This window comes from Corythoichthys intestinalis, chromosome 2 (assembly GCF_030265065.1).
Source record: "Corythoichthys intestinalis isolate RoL2023-P3 chromosome 2, ASM3026506v1, whole genome shotgun sequence".
Taxonomy (NCBI): Eukaryota; Metazoa; Chordata; class Actinopteri; order Syngnathiformes; family Syngnathidae; genus Corythoichthys; species Corythoichthys intestinalis.
In genome coordinates this window covers 65,256,010-65,274,780 of record NC_080396.1, presented here as the reverse complement: position 1 = coordinate 65,274,780, position 18,771 = coordinate 65,256,010, and the positions used below count along the sequence as shown (strand labels likewise).

General features: G+C 38.4%; 1 protein-coding gene across 1 annotated transcript in view; it reads left to right on the top strand.

The window, feature by feature from the left end:
- The window catches only part of dennd2c (DENN/MADD domain containing 2C), a 54,959-nt gene that overhangs the window by 9,956 nt on the left and 26,232 nt on the right, over positions 1-18,771 (top strand). The window contains exons 2-7 of the mRNA XM_057824756.1: positions 4,261-5,153; positions 10,435-10,559; positions 10,958-11,040; positions 13,328-13,474; positions 15,737-15,815; positions 16,037-16,081. Of these exons, the coding sequence (XP_057680739.1) occupies positions 4,375-5,153; positions 10,435-10,559; positions 10,958-11,040; positions 13,328-13,474; positions 15,737-15,815; positions 16,037-16,081 (1,258 nt within the window). The 5' untranslated portion in view covers positions 4,261-4,374. The remainder of the gene's footprint in view (positions 1-4,260; positions 5,154-10,434; positions 10,560-10,957; positions 11,041-13,327; positions 13,475-15,736; positions 15,816-16,036; positions 16,082-18,771) is intronic.

Sequence of the window (18,771 nt, the reverse complement as noted above, 5' to 3'; positions counted from 1 at the left end):
AACATCTAATGTAGCTAATACATTGATATGATCCCATAATAAACAATACAAACGGCAACACAGGTTGAAAAGATAATGGGAAGGACGCTAATCAGGTAGCCTGCTATGTTCGTACTTCTTCTCATGCTCACGTTAGACTGCACTACATTTCCGGTAACTTGTTGCTCGATCAAGCGCAAGCAGAATTAAAGACACGCTGATTTTAACTTGTTATTATCGAGTACTTACCTTGTTTTGATCAAAAAACACCATGTAGCATGTATCACCGAATGTAAAGACACAGCAGGGAATAGGCACAACCAGGCTTTGTTTGGCTTTTAGCTCTTAAAAACGGACATAAAAAGTTGTCAAGATTTTCTTTCTCAAACATTGTCTCTTTTAAAAGTTTATTTTTATTTTAATTGTTTGGCTCGATTATTTATTATCTGAAATATCAGAAAAATGCAACAGTTACAAAAAACAAAAACAAAACAAAGCGATAGCTATGAGGTAGATAGCTGTGACCTATTTATAGACGCAATTTTTTTCCTTGTGACGGAATTGGTTTAAAAGGTAAAATCACACAAGTGAATAACTTTGTAGTGTCATTTTTTTATAGAGAGTTTTCAATGATTCGAATTTAAAAATGACAGATTCGAATAATAAATGTAATTACTTACCTTGGTTTTATTGCTGGGTTGGAATGAAATCACTTGCGATGTGTCAGTTAACTGGGGTCTCAGTTAAAAGTAGTTCAGGGCGTATTGCACGATGAAACTGCTATGACAGCATCTAGACGTTTTGTTCTATCAAATACAACAATTCTTTTGTGTTAATACAGTACAGTGGTTTATTTAAAAGTCGGTTGCACGGACAGAAACTGCTTTTTCAGCCTTTTGTGTGTTTTCCGCCATATATATTTACTGTATTTCGTTTGCTACCAGCCAGCCTTAACACATACTTTTATATGAGTGGAAGAGAGGAATAGATTGAAATTCCCATTCCCAAAAGTCTTTGTTCTTATTCAGTTATGGACTAACCTGAGGGATGAGACAGCTTAAGCCCTGCACAAAGCTTTTATTCGTCAACTTCAATAATTTTATATAACAGAAACAGTTCAGTTAATTTCACCTTCAATTTTTGCTGTACTAACCTTCCACCATTCCTGTATTGATTGTAACTTTAACTGCGTAAAATAATAATAATTTCTACGGTCTTGGCCTTGTCACAGTATTAGCTTGTCAGGCTCTTGGTCTTGTGTAGGTTTCGGCTCTCAAAATTCTTGCTCTTGTTCTCTGGTAGCTTTGTCAGGACCACAACACTATCAAATTGTGAAAAGAGGTATGTTGGATCTGGAAGTTTAAAACAAATAATTAATATAGAAACCCAACTTTAAAAAGAAAGAAAAACTCTCCAAATTGGCGTTGTAAAGCATGCACTGCTCCACTTTATAGCAGAATACCAAGAAAAGGGCTTCCTCAAACATTTGCTAAAGACGTGTGTTTGCCAGCTGACTAAGCCATGCTAGAATGCATGATTGGAATGAGAAACAAATGAGTTGGATGATCTGACATTTGTTTCCAATAACACAGAGTAGTGAGCATCTCATTTATAATGTAGCGTAGATTAAGGGTAAGTGCAATATCTTTGAATTGTTTTATGTTTTCAGATGAAAGGAACATAGGAGGAAAGAAACAGTAGGGCAAAGATACAGTAAAAGCTTTAGCATCGGCTCAAATTGAGAGTATGAGGAGTATGTGTGTGAAAGTATACGTACTGCAACTGTGTGTGTGTGAAGTTTGTGAGTTGTAGCCGACAGCATTTCTTGTGTGTGTTCTTATATCATGACAATAAGTGACTAAATTGCACCAGCTTTAGATTTAGGACGAAATATTGTTCGTTAAGGATCGCGATACGACGATACGCATCGAGTTTCATATATAGACTACAGGCACTGCCACATGATTTGTGCAATATAGTCGTTAATGTTTTTAGTGAAATCACTTTGCTTACCCTGCATCATTACCACGGGTAATCACCAGCCATTTCGTGGTGCTCATGAGGCAGTGAGGATCAATTCTGTCTTGTAATGTGTAAGAGAAGAATCTAGGCTTCCACTCACTTCAAGAACATGCCCAAGTAACAGCAGGTCATTAAATCAAAGGTCATTCAAACTAGGTATGTGCCGGTATGATATTCGGACAGTATAATAACCGTAAACCAAAATATCACTGTTTCACGGTATTGCAATTACAGCTGTAAAATGTGTTAGAGATATCTGATATAGAGCTTTCTAAAAGAAAAAAAAAATCCATTAAACAGGATTTATATTTTTTCAAAACATACAGAACATAAGTATAATGTTAAGTTTAAAAAAAAATCTTAATAAAATTAAAATAATTGCAGTCTTTTAGGTGAGCCTAAACCCACAGCCAATGCTCCACATTATTACCATCAGAACAAAAATAATTGAGTTAATTTTCCATAAAAAGCACGTGTGTATGACGCTTATCATGTTTACATTATACACACACTCCCTTTCTCAACAGAGACAGTTGCCAGAAAGAATAAAAACACCATGTTTTACCACCGCTAGACACACTAAACACACTGGAGTTAACTCTCGTAGCTGGTGGGAAACGTTCATGACATTGTTTACTAACCTTTAATTTTGTAGAAATGCGAAATTATAATGGAGGTATTGCCTCCTCGGCAGCCACCCTCCGCAAACATGTTTTGCATGTCGGTTGGCCCTGCTCCTCTAAGCCGTGGCCGTCTGTACCTTTTCTGCAGCCGAAGTATTCCCATACCAGCGATTTCGTTTTCTTCGATGGTGGGAAAAAGTTCAGCAGTTTCACCTCCTCCAGCCATCGTGTACCACTGATGACTCACTGACACAGAGCAACAACCAGTGGGGGATGGTTGAGCCTTGCAGCTGCAAGCAAGGGATTTCTCCATCTATTTTTGGGACATAGAAAATAGCTAATACCTTAGGGACGGTATGACGTAAAATTTTTGCGGTTTTGAAAACTTGACGTTTTCATACCACGGTTTACCTTGAAACTGGTAATCGGCACATGCCTAATTCAAACTCCTGGTTTCAAAACGAAATGAAAATAATCAGATAACAACAAACTTAATAGCATAACTAGCATTTAATAAGATAACTGAAACCGCAACGGAAGGAATAATTAGCACAGAACATGAACTTTGAACTTTATTTGGATCCTTACAGCCGTATTGCATGCTGGGAGGCAGGAGGCACACACAGCACTATGTTGTACGACAGCAGTGTTGACAGCAGGTGGCAGCAGACGTTGTCTGTCTTTCCCAAGGGAAGTGAGGGATTACATTGAGCAGTGATGGCCAAATGAAGCTTTTTGTAGGTTCGTGGGGGTTCATATGTTCTATGGCACTATCAAGTGGTTTTGAAGCCCAAGAGGCCAACAGTGTTCAGAATTCTATGGCTATCTGTTTAAGAAAATATGAATGTGCTTGTGTTACTAAATGAACAAAAACAACAAGTGCTATAAAGATAATTTGTTATTCATATTTAATGAGAAATAATAGTGTTCCTCTAGTGTTTGGCCTTAAACAGTTCCTCTTTTTCTGGAAAGTATTTCACTAGCTTTAGTTAACATTCTTTCACAGCCCAAAATCCACAAAATGTGAAAAAACAGGCGATCGCCATATTGTTTTGCCGCCGCTTTATATTGTAGTCTGTACTGCATTTGTGTGAGCAAATGAAACAAAAATAGATACCGTAAGTTTTAATTACATCGAATTTTCTCAAAAGCATTTTTTGATGTATTTTGTAACGTGATCTATCGTATCTTGGCCCTGGCATGTCGAGGTGCTTCCTATCGTAAATTGAAGTGCAGCAAATGAGAATTACTGTGTGAACAACACTTACATAAATAATTTTAAACCCGGAAAGCAAAATAAAATGGAATTGTTCTTCTGTTTCACTAACTTTCCCTCTATGTGAGTTGAGACAAAACCAGAATTCCCCTGATGTCTCAGTGAGGGTTGGGTCACTTAAAATGTGACCCTATTCCTGTCACAATCTTAACGTTTATTTCCTTATTCTTACTTGGTTTATTTTTAGAAAATGGTTTTGACAGGGGTCAGTCCTTTCTGACCTTCTGGCTCTGCTCACATCTTGTATACGGCTTCACGTGTCGACCTGGGTGATCCTACAGAGAGTTGTCTGGACTTTTTTTGTTAAGCATTGACTGGTTAATCTATGCTTTTTGTGTTTTTTTTCTGTGTACATTTTAGGTTGTTTGCAAAAGAAAAAAAGGCAAACACAAGAGCAAGAAGGTACGTCAAGACTTCCTCGTAGTACTCCCGAATGGAGATCTGGAGGCGTGTTGATTTTAGCACCCTCTGATCATGCTGGCTCTGAGCGTGGAGCAGGGCAAGCGAAGGGGTGCTAAAGTTGATCATTTGGACAAAGAGGCTGCTGTAGGATGGCAGGGCCGGCAGTCTCCTGAGCAGAGGCGTAACATCAAGGAGAGGATCTCCCAGTGGGAGAGTCGCAGCAAGGATGTTTTAATACAGGCTACCCCACTGAATGTCTCCCAATTTCAGTCTGAGGATGTCCTTAGTAATGGATGTTTGAACAAGGGCTCAACTAGAGGTTTTCATACTAAAGATCTCACTAAAGCTCAGAGTTTGGCTTTAGATTTTCGGGAAACCCAAACACACTCTAGAAACTGCAGGATTGGTCCAAGAAACAAGCTGACGCAAAAACCGGTGTTGCCTTTCTCAGATCCCAACACCAATAAAATGAGAGTCCAAGATGAGCTAAAATCAGACTGTATCTTAGATGTTGATTCGGTGTCAAAAAAACTACCGCTGCTAGCAGATGACAACGAAGACAATATGCCCGCTGGGAACTTTTATACTTCTCGGGGTTTCTGGCGGCGTCTCGAAGGGGACCGATTTCTTTGGGAAAAAGGCAGAACATCCATAGGGGAAGCTCCTCCTAAACCACAGCGCACGTTCAAATATCAAGGCGCTAAAAAGGATGCAACGCCATTGAGCAGCAGATCACCACACAACATGCAGCCTAGTGGGAGAAGTCGCAGAGTCGCCCAACCGCCAAGCTTCCCACCACCTCCATGTCCTGTTGCCAGGATCAATGGACTTTCAAGGCATAAAAGTAACAGGTGGGTTGATGTACCAATACAATTTGGAGGGATTAAAGTCCAACAGAATCTGGGGTTTTCAGGTTCTTAGCCAGGAAAGTGAATTGACCAAACTTCAAATAGCATAAACAAAGGTTAAAGTGTTCTCTCTAATTAACTTTTACGCCCGTTTCATCTTTATTTAACTGTAGATATTAGATTGATATGAATTATGGTTAGAATGTGTCCCACAGAATTTTTTCTTTGATGTTGTTACTCATTCTGTTAGGGCGTTTTTATGGCATGGCTTTGATAGAAGTCCCGGCTTGAATTTAACGATGATGTCACATGTTATCTGCCATCATCGTTCCCTATTATTTCAGAACGTAACCGCCCTCTAACTTCTGCAGGGTTGTCATCTCTTGACTTGCTTCTGCTCTCGCTGCCGTTCACTTACATAACTGTCGATAGAGAATGCACGACTAAGTCCTGACTTGTTCGGAAATAAGACCTCAAGCAAAGCAGCTCAATAGTTGTCACACCCATGGGATGATACACACCCATGATGGAATTATTCTTGAATATTAAATATATTATGGGATGTTCAGTTGCCACTTTTTCAAATAAATCTGAAATTACATTCACACATATTCACAAAATAAAATATTGGTTAGATCACTGGTGTCAAAGTCATGGTTTGAGGCCAGATGCGGCCCACTACATCATTATGTGTGGCCCGCAAAAGTAAATCATTTTTCAGTTTTTTTTTTGTTTTTTTTTAACTAATACCTCTTTTAGGTTAAATGAATTAGTGGTTGAGATGAACGTTTTTATCGGCTTCTAATTTCAAAACTAGCTATCCGGTCTCCCAACTGACTCCTACATGGAGATACAGTTGTACCTCGACATTTGCAAATATAATGGCCCTTTAAAGGAAACCAAAGCCTATGTTGTCCGTAACCAAAATTAGTTTGACACCATTGGTTTAGAAGAGAGGTCGGGAACCTTTAAGACCAGGGGTGTCCAAACTTTTTGCAAAGTGGCCAGATTTGGTGTGGTAAAAATGTGGGGGGCCGACCTTGGTTGACGTCCTTTACGTAGAACAATATATTTAAGTAAATTTTAGGAAGCCATTCTGTATGTCACATTTGCTTTATTATTTTTTTTTTAATGAATAATTTCAACGATCTCGCAACTAGCCTTTGTGGCGTTCTCTTTCGACTCTAGAGCTCTTGTGAAATACTGCTGCTGTGAAATTAAACTAGCTTCAAGTTGCTTTAATTTCTCGCTGCGTATCTTCCCAGTAATCTTGTTGTACATTTCAGTATGTCTTGTTTGGTAATATCACCTCACATTGAACTCTTTAAAAACAGCGACTGTCTCTTTGCAAATGAGGCATACACAGTTTTTGCATATTTTAGTGAAGAAATAGTTCGGTTTCCACCTATCCTTGAAGCGTCGGCCATCGCAGTCAACTTTCTTTTTGTTGTTGATTAGCGCTATTTTAGAAAATTGGAAGTAAAGAGTCACACGGGGTAATGTAGCTCAGAGTGTTTGCTGCCTTTTAGTGGGTAAATGAGGAGCAGCATTTAGTGTGTAAGCTACTTCATATTCTGGTTGCAGGACTGCTGACCAATTTATTAAGTCTGTGTTCGGGTCAGACGTTATTGATTTTGTGACAGAGGCTGGGGCCGGATGAAATTTGACCACGGGCCGCATTTGGCCCCCAGGCCGGACTTTGGACACGTCTGTTTTAGACAGACAACCAAAACCCAACATATTTTAAAATGTGATTCCAAAAGAGCTATACAGTGTGTGCCTATGTGTAAGAATGTATATAAACACACGCTGTATAGTCTATGTTCTTTTGCCAGCTTGTCCGGGTCCGTTTTGTAAGCACCGTTTCTTTCGTAAACGCATTTGAATGGATTACACGGGAGGCAGAGGGCGGTCACGCTCTGCTTTTACGAGCAGTCGCCGAGTTGCGATTGAAATAAATCTTGAGAAAACGACAACGAAAATCTAACATCGTTTTTGGGTTGTTACAACCGTTGTGCATTTGTGCACTCACCAGAAGGAAAATAACAAATAGAAACATGATGTGGCGCCGCGTATAAATCCTGGAATAGGAAACCACAATCGGGGACGACCAGGGGGACGTGTGCGTTAACGTGGCTGAGACAGTTTCGTGAGTCTCCCGCTTCTGGAAGTGGCGACAATTTGACAGTCCACAAAGTCACGAAACGGAAGCGCCTGTGTGACTTGGGGTACTATGCGGTTCCATTTCGTGGTTTAATTTTTCCCTCATGTATTTTATATATTCCAGTTCGCTCGGCATCGAGTCGGGAGGGGCCGATCCCGCCACTGGCCGAGTGGTGACCTAACGCACGAGGCGATCTTGCCCATCTCCACGCAACCCGACTTGAAGCATATTGTTGCGATGCACATTTGAAGTGTCCAGGATTAATGTCCGAATGCGCCATCAGCTCATCAAAGCTGGTTCATGACAAATAAGCCGTCAGGTTCCACATTTAAGATGACGACGGGTTGGCAGAGAGCCATATATGGCTCACGAGACATAGGTTCCTGACCCCTGGTTTAGACTTTGGCTTGACTTATGACAGTTAAATGCATACTGATATAAGTTGTCATCTACCTGCTTTATTAGCTACTTTTGGACTGTAGTCACCTGAATATTTAGTTCCTATAACTATAGGCCGCTTCAGTAGTTATAGGAACTATCTTTCGCCAGACAACGAACGATTATTTTTTAAAATCATCGATTAATTGGACGATTAATTAAATGATTAATCTAATAAATGTCGCTTTTTCTAATTACCTTGACAATTTTAACTTGACTATAAGATATTTTAGGCATGTTATAATTAACAATGAAGACAAACTGGATGACTATTTCCTTCAAATATAACATTTCCTGACTGAACTGTATTCTACTACTGTACTATTTAAGTGCGTAAAACTTAATAATGGTTCTGAGTTTAAAACATTAAAAAAAAAATTCCCAGGACACTAATCGGTCAAAAGTCCTGTTCATTCAAATAAAAAAAAAGTTTTGCTGATTGACATTTTTTTTCTTGTGAGCAAAGCGCTGATATAGATCGTGTGAATGACTCATTTATTTCCTTCAAACAAACTAAACAACAAAATTGAAGGAGGAGGCAGACGGTAATGAATTTTTGTGCATAAATACAATCCAAATCCAATTTCATAACATACTCTCTTGTATCCCAATTTACAGTTTGAATGGGAGTTTGTGTTAAAAGGAGACTAAGCTGTTATATGAATTTGTTTATGTTTGCAGTTTCTTTATAAAAAGAAATGAGAAAAAAACCCTTTACTATCTAACAATAACTCAAGTGCTAATATGCTTCTCCAAAACACAATACAAACGAACACTTGAGACACTGATTAGCGTAATCGCTAAATAGTATCGTCTCATTAACAAAGAATACAAACATTACAATTGGCCTTATTTACTCACCTCTGGCGGAGACTCACTGGATCTAACAACAATACTCACCTCTGATGGAGACGCATTGGATCTAACAACAAAAAGACAATCTAACGCTTGACACTTTGTAATATTATTGATTCAGCTACCCGAATATAGCAGTAAAATCCCTCTCTCTTCTTCAAATCACCGGCACGCACGCGCTGCCTCACATTATACACAACCAAGTACCCAAACGGGACTGCTCATAGCTGCCGGCAAAAATCGATGATTAAATTCTTTGGCTAATTTATTAATTGATTTTAATCGATATAAGCGATTAGGTGTTGCAGCATTATCATGTTCGCACATGGGTACTGCGCCTGATACGAACTGTTGTGACGTTGCATCCTGCGCCAGTGGCGCATTATTACCTCGCCACACCCACCTCTGGTAAAATAAAACCGCAAAAAACTAAGCTGAACGGAAAATAACGAATAGTATAAAAGAGAAAAAATGCATTGCAAATAAAAAAAAACTCTTGTCTCAGAAGGATTGGTTTTTGGCCGGGTTCTATTACTTTTGGAGCATTTTGGGGTCATTTCCTTGTCAACTCATTGGCCGCCGTTGATGGTGCTAGACGTCCAACCATTTTGACTGGTGCTCTTTAAAGACTAAAACTTAACTTTTTCCATAGTCTCTAAAGACCAAATGTGAAGTACGGTTGGCCAACCATGTTTTTGAATAATATCAATGGCTAAACAATTATAAGCATATTTTCGTTATTTTTTTTAACGCAACCCTTCCAGATTCTTTGTTTAACCCAAAGCAATGCCCTTGACAACGAAAATGGTTTTCTTCGACAATCTTCGGAAATCTTTGGAAATTACGTCACACCGAGAACTGCGAGGGAAGTCCGCCATACACACAGTATTGTTGCATTGCTTCTCGGTAAGATGCCACGGCGGTGTTTGGCAATGTATTGTTCTCAATCTAAAGAAAAGTTGTATGAGTGGCTGAAGAATAGCAGAGCACGTAAATGGACATCTTTTGTTCGTACTAAGCGAATGAATGAACAGCCTATATCTTACCAATCTTGTAATCTCGATGGGTCTTATCTCCATTCCATGTCAGGTAGTCTAGGCACATTGTTTGCATCCTGATTAGCGTCTGGCTAATACATGTTAGGTGCAACATATAATTCCAACCTCCTCTTCTTCCTCCAACTCTTCAAAAACTTGGATCTCCTCCCTTGCGCTCGATCTATCGCTTATATCGGTTTGAATCATTGTTTGAAGGGCTTTGTATGGCGGCCGTATGGAGCGCTGCCGTCGCTGTTCTCGGTTTGACGTATCACTTCCGGGTTCGTCCCCTTTCAGGCTCGAACTTCGGAAACACGATTATTTTGTCAAATATACAACATATAAATTATTTTTTCATGCTTTATTTGTTGGACAATGTTCAATTACTTTAATTGTGACCCTATTTTGCATGTTATGAAATTACGTCACATTTGGTCTTTAAACAATCGGATACAAAAACGTAGGATGAGATACATTTTGAAATTTGAAATGTTTTTGCCTTATTTTTTTGTCAAAAAGCATCCATTTTCCCCACAACAGTAACGTTAGGGGGCAAAATTCAAAGAGAGACTGTATCGTGTAAATTTTTGGAATGTTTTAAAGTTGCCCTGGTGAGAAATGCCACGCGCCCAAAAAGTGCATAGGGAAAAAGTATGAAAATTATATGTGGGGAGCATCCCCACAATAATTGTCTAGCTTTCAAGAAAATGACTCAGGAGGATAACAATGCTATTACGATAACGAGATTATACATTGCCTTTCACTGCTCTTTCATCCCAAAATCCTATAGGAGGTCCTTTGAGTATGAAGATGCAATTCGTCCCGCTGCGAAGCAAGGCATCGTTGAAATCAAGGCCAGACACTCAGGCCTTCACCATGCGTATTCTGATGATAATATTTATGAAGACATCATCTGTAAGTTGTGCTTGTGTGAGTGAGTCATGGTTTTATTTGCATTTAATTATCTGCCAGAGATTTTTGGTAAAAAGAGAATAGTTGGATGTTTTATTTAGACCAAGCGCAAACTTCATTTGTTGTGTTTGGTGATGTACTTGTGACCGCAACTCGGTATGAAGTTATGCTGTTGTTTGTGGCGCATATAAAGTACCAAAAACAATTGAAAGAATGCATTGTCGACCATGCATTTCCAGTTTATAATGCTCATATTGCTTGACTATACATGTGAACTTATCTTCATTGTGCAAATGACCCGCTGCTCATTATTCTTGGCAATTGAATTAACAACTAAATGTTTGAGTTTATTAAACTTTATTTGTGATTTAAATTTCACCCATTGCTTGTTTTTTCCTAAGGTGAAGTGGCCAGAGATAACCCTTATGAGGATGTCAAGTTATCCCCTATGTGTCTTCCTATCACCAGACCTCACAGCTCAAAGGTAAGGAGTCCATACAGTGAAGTTCACTGTTTGATAACACCATGTTACAGGGGGAAAAAATGTTCCTGGCTTTTAATCATTTTATTTGTGTTGCTTGTGTCCAAACTAAATGAAAAAGTTCCACTAAAAAGGTAAAAGTTTGGTTTTGCTCAAAATTACTCTATATTCAAAATATCCGATTTTACCAGTGTTGTTAAATTTGCTTTAAAAAAGTAATTAGTTACAGTTACAAATTACTTCTCCCAAAAAGTAATTTAGTGTATGTCTGAATATATATATACATACATATACATACATACATACATATATGTATATATATATATATATATATATATATATATATATATACATATACATATACTGTATATAATGTATATAATATTTATTTATAACTTAGTAATTTAGTAAGTATCTCGGTTACCTCAGCGTAAGAGTAATCATTTACCCGGCAAAGTAACTGACGTTACTTTTAGTGTTCTACACGTTATTAAATGATCCATTCTATGACGTCTTTCACATCAGGTAAAATTATTTTACGTAAATATGTCGAATGTGCTGCTAGTCTTTAAGCCACTGTGGCGCCGCTTAATCACAACAAAGAGCTTTTTACATTGAAAATTCTTGTGAATAAATGCTTAAATCCCTGAATTCTTTGTAGATATGGATGTAAAACAGTCTAGATTCTTGGTTAAAAGCAAAAAACTGGGCAGTTAGCATTTATTTTCCGTAAATATGTCGAATGTGCTGCTAGTCTTTAAGCCACTGTGGCGCCGCCTTATCACAACAAAGAGCTTTTTATGTTGAAATTTTGGGGGGATAAATGCTTAAATACCTGAGTTTTTTATAGATATGGATGTAAAACGGTCTTGATTATTGGTTAAAAGCAAAAAAACTGGGCAGTTAGCATTTATTTTCCGTAAATATGTCGAATGTGCTGCTAGTCTTTAAGCCACTGTGGCGCCGCCTTATCACAACAAAGAGCTTTTTATGTTGAAATTTTGGGGGATAAATGCTTAAATACCTGAATTCTTTATAGATATGGATGTAAAATGGTCTTGATTATTGGTTAATAGCAAAAAAAAAAAAAACTGGCCAGTTAGCACTTATTTTACGTAAATATGTCAAATGTGCTGCTCGTCTTTAAGCCACTGTGGCGCCGCCTTATCACAACAAAGAGATTTTTACGTTGAAAATTCTTGTGAATAAATGCTTAAATCCCTGAATTCTTTATAGATATGGACATAAAACAGTTGATTCATGGTTAAAACAAAACAAAAACAAAAAAAAAACGAGCAGTTAGCATTAATTTTACGTGAATATTGCGAATTATGACGCCAATACCATAGCGGTTAATTTGTCCCATTGATTTTTTTCACAACGTTTCAAAATGCATGCATGGTACGAAATAAATAATAATTACGTTGAATCCTCGAACAAATCACTCCTGAGATAATCCTTCCTCTTTGCATGCAGTACAGCTTTCATACTTTTCAACCTAAATTCGGCATTGGATCGCTGGATGTGTTGAATAACTGCAACCGACTGAAGCGGAGTGTAGGACGGCTCCCTACTTGAAGGCGTGGCGCAGTGTCTGGCGAATGTGACCCGTCAATATCATGAAGTCTATGGATGGGAAAAGACAAAATTAGATTACTCACTACTGACAAAAATAACGCCTTTAGTAATGCTGTTATACTCTAACGCTGTTATTAACAACACTGGATTTTACGTCCTAGTAATGCGTTAAATGCCAGTTCTTTGTGTTTCAGGTCAAATTCAGTCTGTATAATAAGCAGAAAAATGTACATATATACATATATAAAAGCATTAGAAAGTACAACAGTAAAGAAAAGTGGAAAAATAATTTCCAAGTCGTGACCACAAACCCTAGCTTTATGGGAAACAAAAGGGTTTTGTATGTCTATGCGACGAAACAAACTAGGAAATATAACTTAGAACCTGGGAACAAAATATGTGTTACATGGTATTATTTCAAGATTTTGGAGTTTGAGAACCTATGTATTTCTTACCTGTCATGTCTAAACTAATAATATTGCATTGACGCCATCATTCTACCAAGCAAAGCAACTACAGTATATTAAACAGAGGGAAGGAGTGTCATATAGTCAGGCTTTCAAAGCCTTGAGTAGAAAAAGTGCTTTTCCATCTTGTGTCATATTTTATCAATTATAAACCTTTTGGGGTCTGTCTCAAATTCTCTTACTTTCGGAATTTGTGTTCCGGACCCTATCACCATGAATTTTTATTCTAACAAACTATTTTACAGTTCAACAAAAAACCCCAAATCATACAAGGGGGATCTGGCAACATAGCAAGGAGGACAATGCCACCACTGAGGTCAACAGTCGTAGATAATCCCAAGCCTGCTCTGCCCCAGCGCATAAACGCTTATAAAATTCAGAAGACACCTCAGGTAATAGTTTGATTTTGTCATCGTCTTTCACGTGACCTTAAGCCAGTCATACAGTAATTTGGCAGCAATGTAGTCGAACAAGTGACGTCATTTGTTTAGGTGGAGGCGGTAGTGTGCGTAGAAGGAAGTACAAGACACTGAACAAACCAGAGAGTGGTAGAGCAACTTAGTGCATATATGTGAATGAAGCTGCAAAGCATGAGTCATGGCGGTAGAAAGCGACTTGACAGAGACAATCTTTAGCAGTAAGGTACTGTAACAATTTACTAAAAAACACCAAGACAAACTCTGGGATTTTGCTATTCCGTATTACCTATTTCAAGGGGAACCTGCCAGAGCTTTGATGATTGATAGCACCAATCCCAGTGATTTGTTACATTTCAGAGTTCTGTTAAGGAATTAATGTACTAAATGTTTCTTTCAAGACATGATTTTAAAAAAAATAGACATGTTGTTGGTGTTAAACACATTTGTGCATCCATTGAATTGCCTTTTTTACATTATAAACGTTTTACCACGTTTACCACTGGCTCTGAAAGGGAAAGAAAATTTGTTCCTGGTTGCTGTTTGTTCTATGCTATTTTGATGATAGTCACCAGATTTCAAATTCCAAAGTATACCACTTTAGGGATATATTGCGAAATCAAATGGCAGTGCCCCTTTAACTCACCGGGTACGTTTACATGGGTAGTTGTCCTCAATCCGATTGAAATCAGTCATATTAAGTGAATAGGATTTGATCTGTATACATGATGTTTAGGTAAAAAGATTGACGTTCAATCTGCGTTCGCATGGCCAAGCTGAATCCGACTGTATAGTTCTTTTTGACATGCGCATTACGTTACTCTCTGCCACTACCTTTAATGTGTAATTCCGCTTTCACATGCTTTGGGACTCTGCTACTACCTTTAATGTGTAATTCTGCCTTCACATGCGCTGGGAAAGATGATCCTTACCACTTGCTACAGTGGTATGAAAAAGTATCTGAACTTTTTGGTATTTCTCACATTTCCGCATAAAATTACCATCAAATGTGATCTGATCTTTGTCAAAATCGCACAGATGAAAAAAACAGCATTTGCTTTAACTAAAACCACCCAAACATTTATAGGTTTCCATATAATTTATAGAGGACAGAATGCAAACAACGACAGTAGGGGGAAAATCAGTAAGTGAACCATCACATTTAATATTTTGTGGCCCCCCTTTTGGCAGCAAAAACTTTAACCAAACGCTTCCTGTAACTTCAGATCAGTCTGGCACATCGATCAGGACTAATCTTGGCCGATTCATCTTCTACAAAACTGCTGTAGTTCAGTCAGATTCCTGGGATGTCTGGCATGAATTGCTGTCTTTAGGTCATGCCACTCACAGCATCTCACTGAGGTGTCAAGTCTGGACTTTGACTTGGCCACTTCAGAACGTGTATTTTGTTCTTCTTGTCATTGTCTTGTTGCAGCGTCCATCCTCTTTTAGCTTTAACTGTCTGACAGACAGCCTCAGGTTTTCCTGCAAAACATCCTGATAAACTTTTCCAGCGTTATACAAGAACAATTCTTGATAGCAAGTCTTCAGACAGCTATTTTGACCGAGCCATGATGCACATCAGACAATGCTTCTCATCAAGACAACTCTTACCAGGCTTGTGTTTTACAGTGGGCAGGGCAGCTTTAAACCACTCATTAGTGATTGGCATGGGCACACACCTAACTTAAATTGTTTGGTAAAAATTAATTTCAATTGCTCTTTAAGTCTCCTTAGGCAGAGTGTTCACTTACTTATTTTCCCCCTTCTGTCATTGTTTGCATGCTATCCTCATTAAAATATGAAAACCTATAACTGTATGGGTGGTTTTCGTTGAAGCAGACTCTGTTTTTACATCTGATAATCTGAAAATCTGATCACGTTTGATGGTGATTTTATGCAAAAATGTGAGAAATTCCAAAAGGTTCAGATAGTTTTTCATACCAGTTGCTATTTGGTAGGTATGAGTACGTCCTGTTCATGTGCTTTTGTTGTCGTAGCAAAAAAAAAAAAAAAAAAACAAAAAACAGCCAACATGGATTTCATTTTAGTTTGTTACGTGGGTAAAACGGTTTTACACCTATTAATTCATCAACTACGATCAAAAGAGATTACATTAAAATGCATAGACTATTAGTATAGTCTTATCTGTGATCATCATTCAATTTACCAACAAAATCTTGGTATCTAACAAATGTATGTCTCTTTGCCCGTGTGTGTGCTCTTTCCACCGCACAGTACATTAATAAGATCGAGACAATATTTGATGATAAACGAGGGCGGAAGCGAGTGAAGAACCAAGGAGTTTCAGTGCGAGGTGACACACGCACACCACAAACATGTACACAACATGTTAACAACAGCACGCACACAAATGCAGCTTCCATATAACATACAGTACATTAACAGTTTAGACGAAGCTGAATACATCTGACATCACAAGTGATTCATTTTTTAAACTAAGCCCAACTGTCTGCTTTCTGCGACCTGTTTTCTCCACCATTACATTTTGCTGATCTCTCTCTTTTACCTCACCAGGGGAGACTAGTGGGACTGAGAGTGACCCCGAAGACAGCAGCAAAGGTATATTGAGCCGAGAGAGGCTTTTTATATCTGTAATTCCCAATCATGTGAAAGTTGGCATTGTCAGTGATATCCAAATGATTTAGCAGTATGACTTCATTTGATACACAAATAGGATAACCCCATGATTATTATCAGTTGATTTTATATGCCACACTGCTTATTTCCCTTGCAGAGACAACCACAGTATACCATAAAAATTGGCTATACCATAGGTAGATTCATTAGAAAACACAGTAACAGCAACAGAAACAGATATTGCTAGCTTAAAGAGAACCACGGACAGAAAGACATGTAGTTCTTAAAACATGAATGTTAGTATGAGTTATAATAATTTGATATTTAAACCCCTCCTAATGTTTTCGTTTTTATAAAATTTGAAAAATTAGTTTAACTAGTAGGTCACCATTGTTGTTGACGACGCACTAGGCAGCGCTGCCGTACTTCGGCAGTGTCACTCGTTAGCTACATAAACATGCTATCGGTTCTGCCCTTCCAATTTTAACCTGAGTGGAAAAGGAATGAGTAGGACAACATTGTTGATATTGTATACAAAACGAGCAATGTAAATGAAAGTCTCCAACGGGATTTGAACCCGTGGTTTCCGTGTGGTAGACGAGCGTGTAGATCACAGGACCATACTGCTGCGTGACATTGGGGTTATGATTTTCTTTATGAAGCAATTGCAACCCACACACGTTGTCTGTCTGCGCGGTAAAAATTAAAAGGCAAACGCAACTTAAAAGAAAGTGCGGCTGGCTTGACCACGGAATTAGAAAACACGGCTCACTTCAGACAGCAAACAGACAACAATGACACGCGACCGCGAAAAGGGAGACACAAAAAGGGTCCGTGACAGTAGGTCGGGATCAATTTTAAAAAAAGTCGAGGGAAAACCGCGGCGAGAGACAGACGAATGAAAAAAGCAAGGCAATGATGCGACCCGCAACGAAGGGATACATATATTTACAAACAATTCAATATCTCGCCAAGCCGCCTACGATCAGTTTAAAGACACTGTTGATGAGCTGGAATTAGATGCAGGTACGACGTTGGGAACTCATCCCACATCTCTGTAAAAAAAAAAAAAAAAAAAAAATCTGACCAGCAGCAGAATGTGACAAAATCATGCCATTCGTCATACTAGCTTCGCTTGCTAGCTAGCACAGCTATTGTCCCGGTCCAGACCAACCGCGTCATCACCCCCAGCGTGCATTGCGCGTGTAAAACATGGCACCATCCGGAGGTGAAAACATGTACTAAATATGATAGATTTTTAAATCAATGTCAATAATATATGTTTCTCATAACATATGTTAGTATGAGAACAATTGTGGCTTATTAGAGCCTGCAAGTCTTTAAGTCAGACGTTTCCTTTAAATCTTATATTTATTTTTTGGACTATAAGTAGCACCAGTCTACATGGATTACACGCCTGTCGCTGTCAATGGCAGCCAATGACTTTAAAAATGGGTCTTTTAAAGAGTTAAAGTAAAATGTGAAGATCCTCTAAAATACAACGTACTGATAAATATGTAAAAGTATTGTATTTGAATGATATAAAAATTGATAATAATTACTATGACTAATTATAATAAAATGTGAAACACTACAATCTTTATAAATGCTTCATGTTCTGAACAAACTGAGCTGAACAAACTGAGATCTATTGGTTTGAAGTTGATAGCATAGAACATAACATGGTTGTAGTTAGGAGTGGGAACCTCTTGGTACCTCACGATACGATACGATTTGCGATACAAAGCTCACGATAACGATGGTCTGACGATATGGCGATACAACGATTATCGATACAGTGCTCAAGTAATAGTTCTAGGATATTCTACAAATAACTAATGAACAGAAAAAAAGGTTCTGCTGTGAATTGGAATGACTTTATCACTAGCAGACGTCCAATCCATTTGAACTGGGAGGGTGTTCATTCACTGCGATCCCTCCCGCTTCAAACGGATTGAACGTCTATGGCCGTCAGTGGCAGCCAACGGCAGGCAATGAGGTAACCTTGGGCCATTTAAGGTCATTTACCTGTTGATTTTCAGTTACTTCCTGTTGATTTTGGGGTATTTTATGGGTCACTTCCTGTTTATTTTGCGTTACAGAACAGGAAATCACCTGGGAATCACCCAAATGAATAGGCAGTGACTCAAACTCAACAGGAAATGACCTGTAAATGCCCTAAAATGAACAGCAAGTGACCTGTACATGCCCTGAAAATCGGACAGAATGACTGTGAATGCTCTAGTTTTGAATGAACGAATGTTCCCAGTCTAAATGGATTGGGCGTCGAGCACCGTCAATGCAGCCTTATGGTAACCGAGACACTAAACACAAGATTTTGGTAGCAACTTGTTTGTTCCTTTTTTAATTTTTAAATTAAAAAAAATTTTTTTTAAGACATTAGCCACGTTTACATGCTGACTTTTATTCATACCGATTCAAATCATTCCGAATGGAAATTTCACATCAGCTGTTTACATGTCACTTCATCTATTCTGATCCAGCGTTTACATGTGACTGCCTTTATTCCGAAAGGACGTTTGACAACTGCCGTCTGACATGCGCAGATTAATCAAAACAAAGCGTCACGTTGCAAAACATGGAGATCGATCGTCAGATCAGCTGCTGTTTTAACTTTTCGAGTGGAAACAAAACTTCAGAATGATACGCCG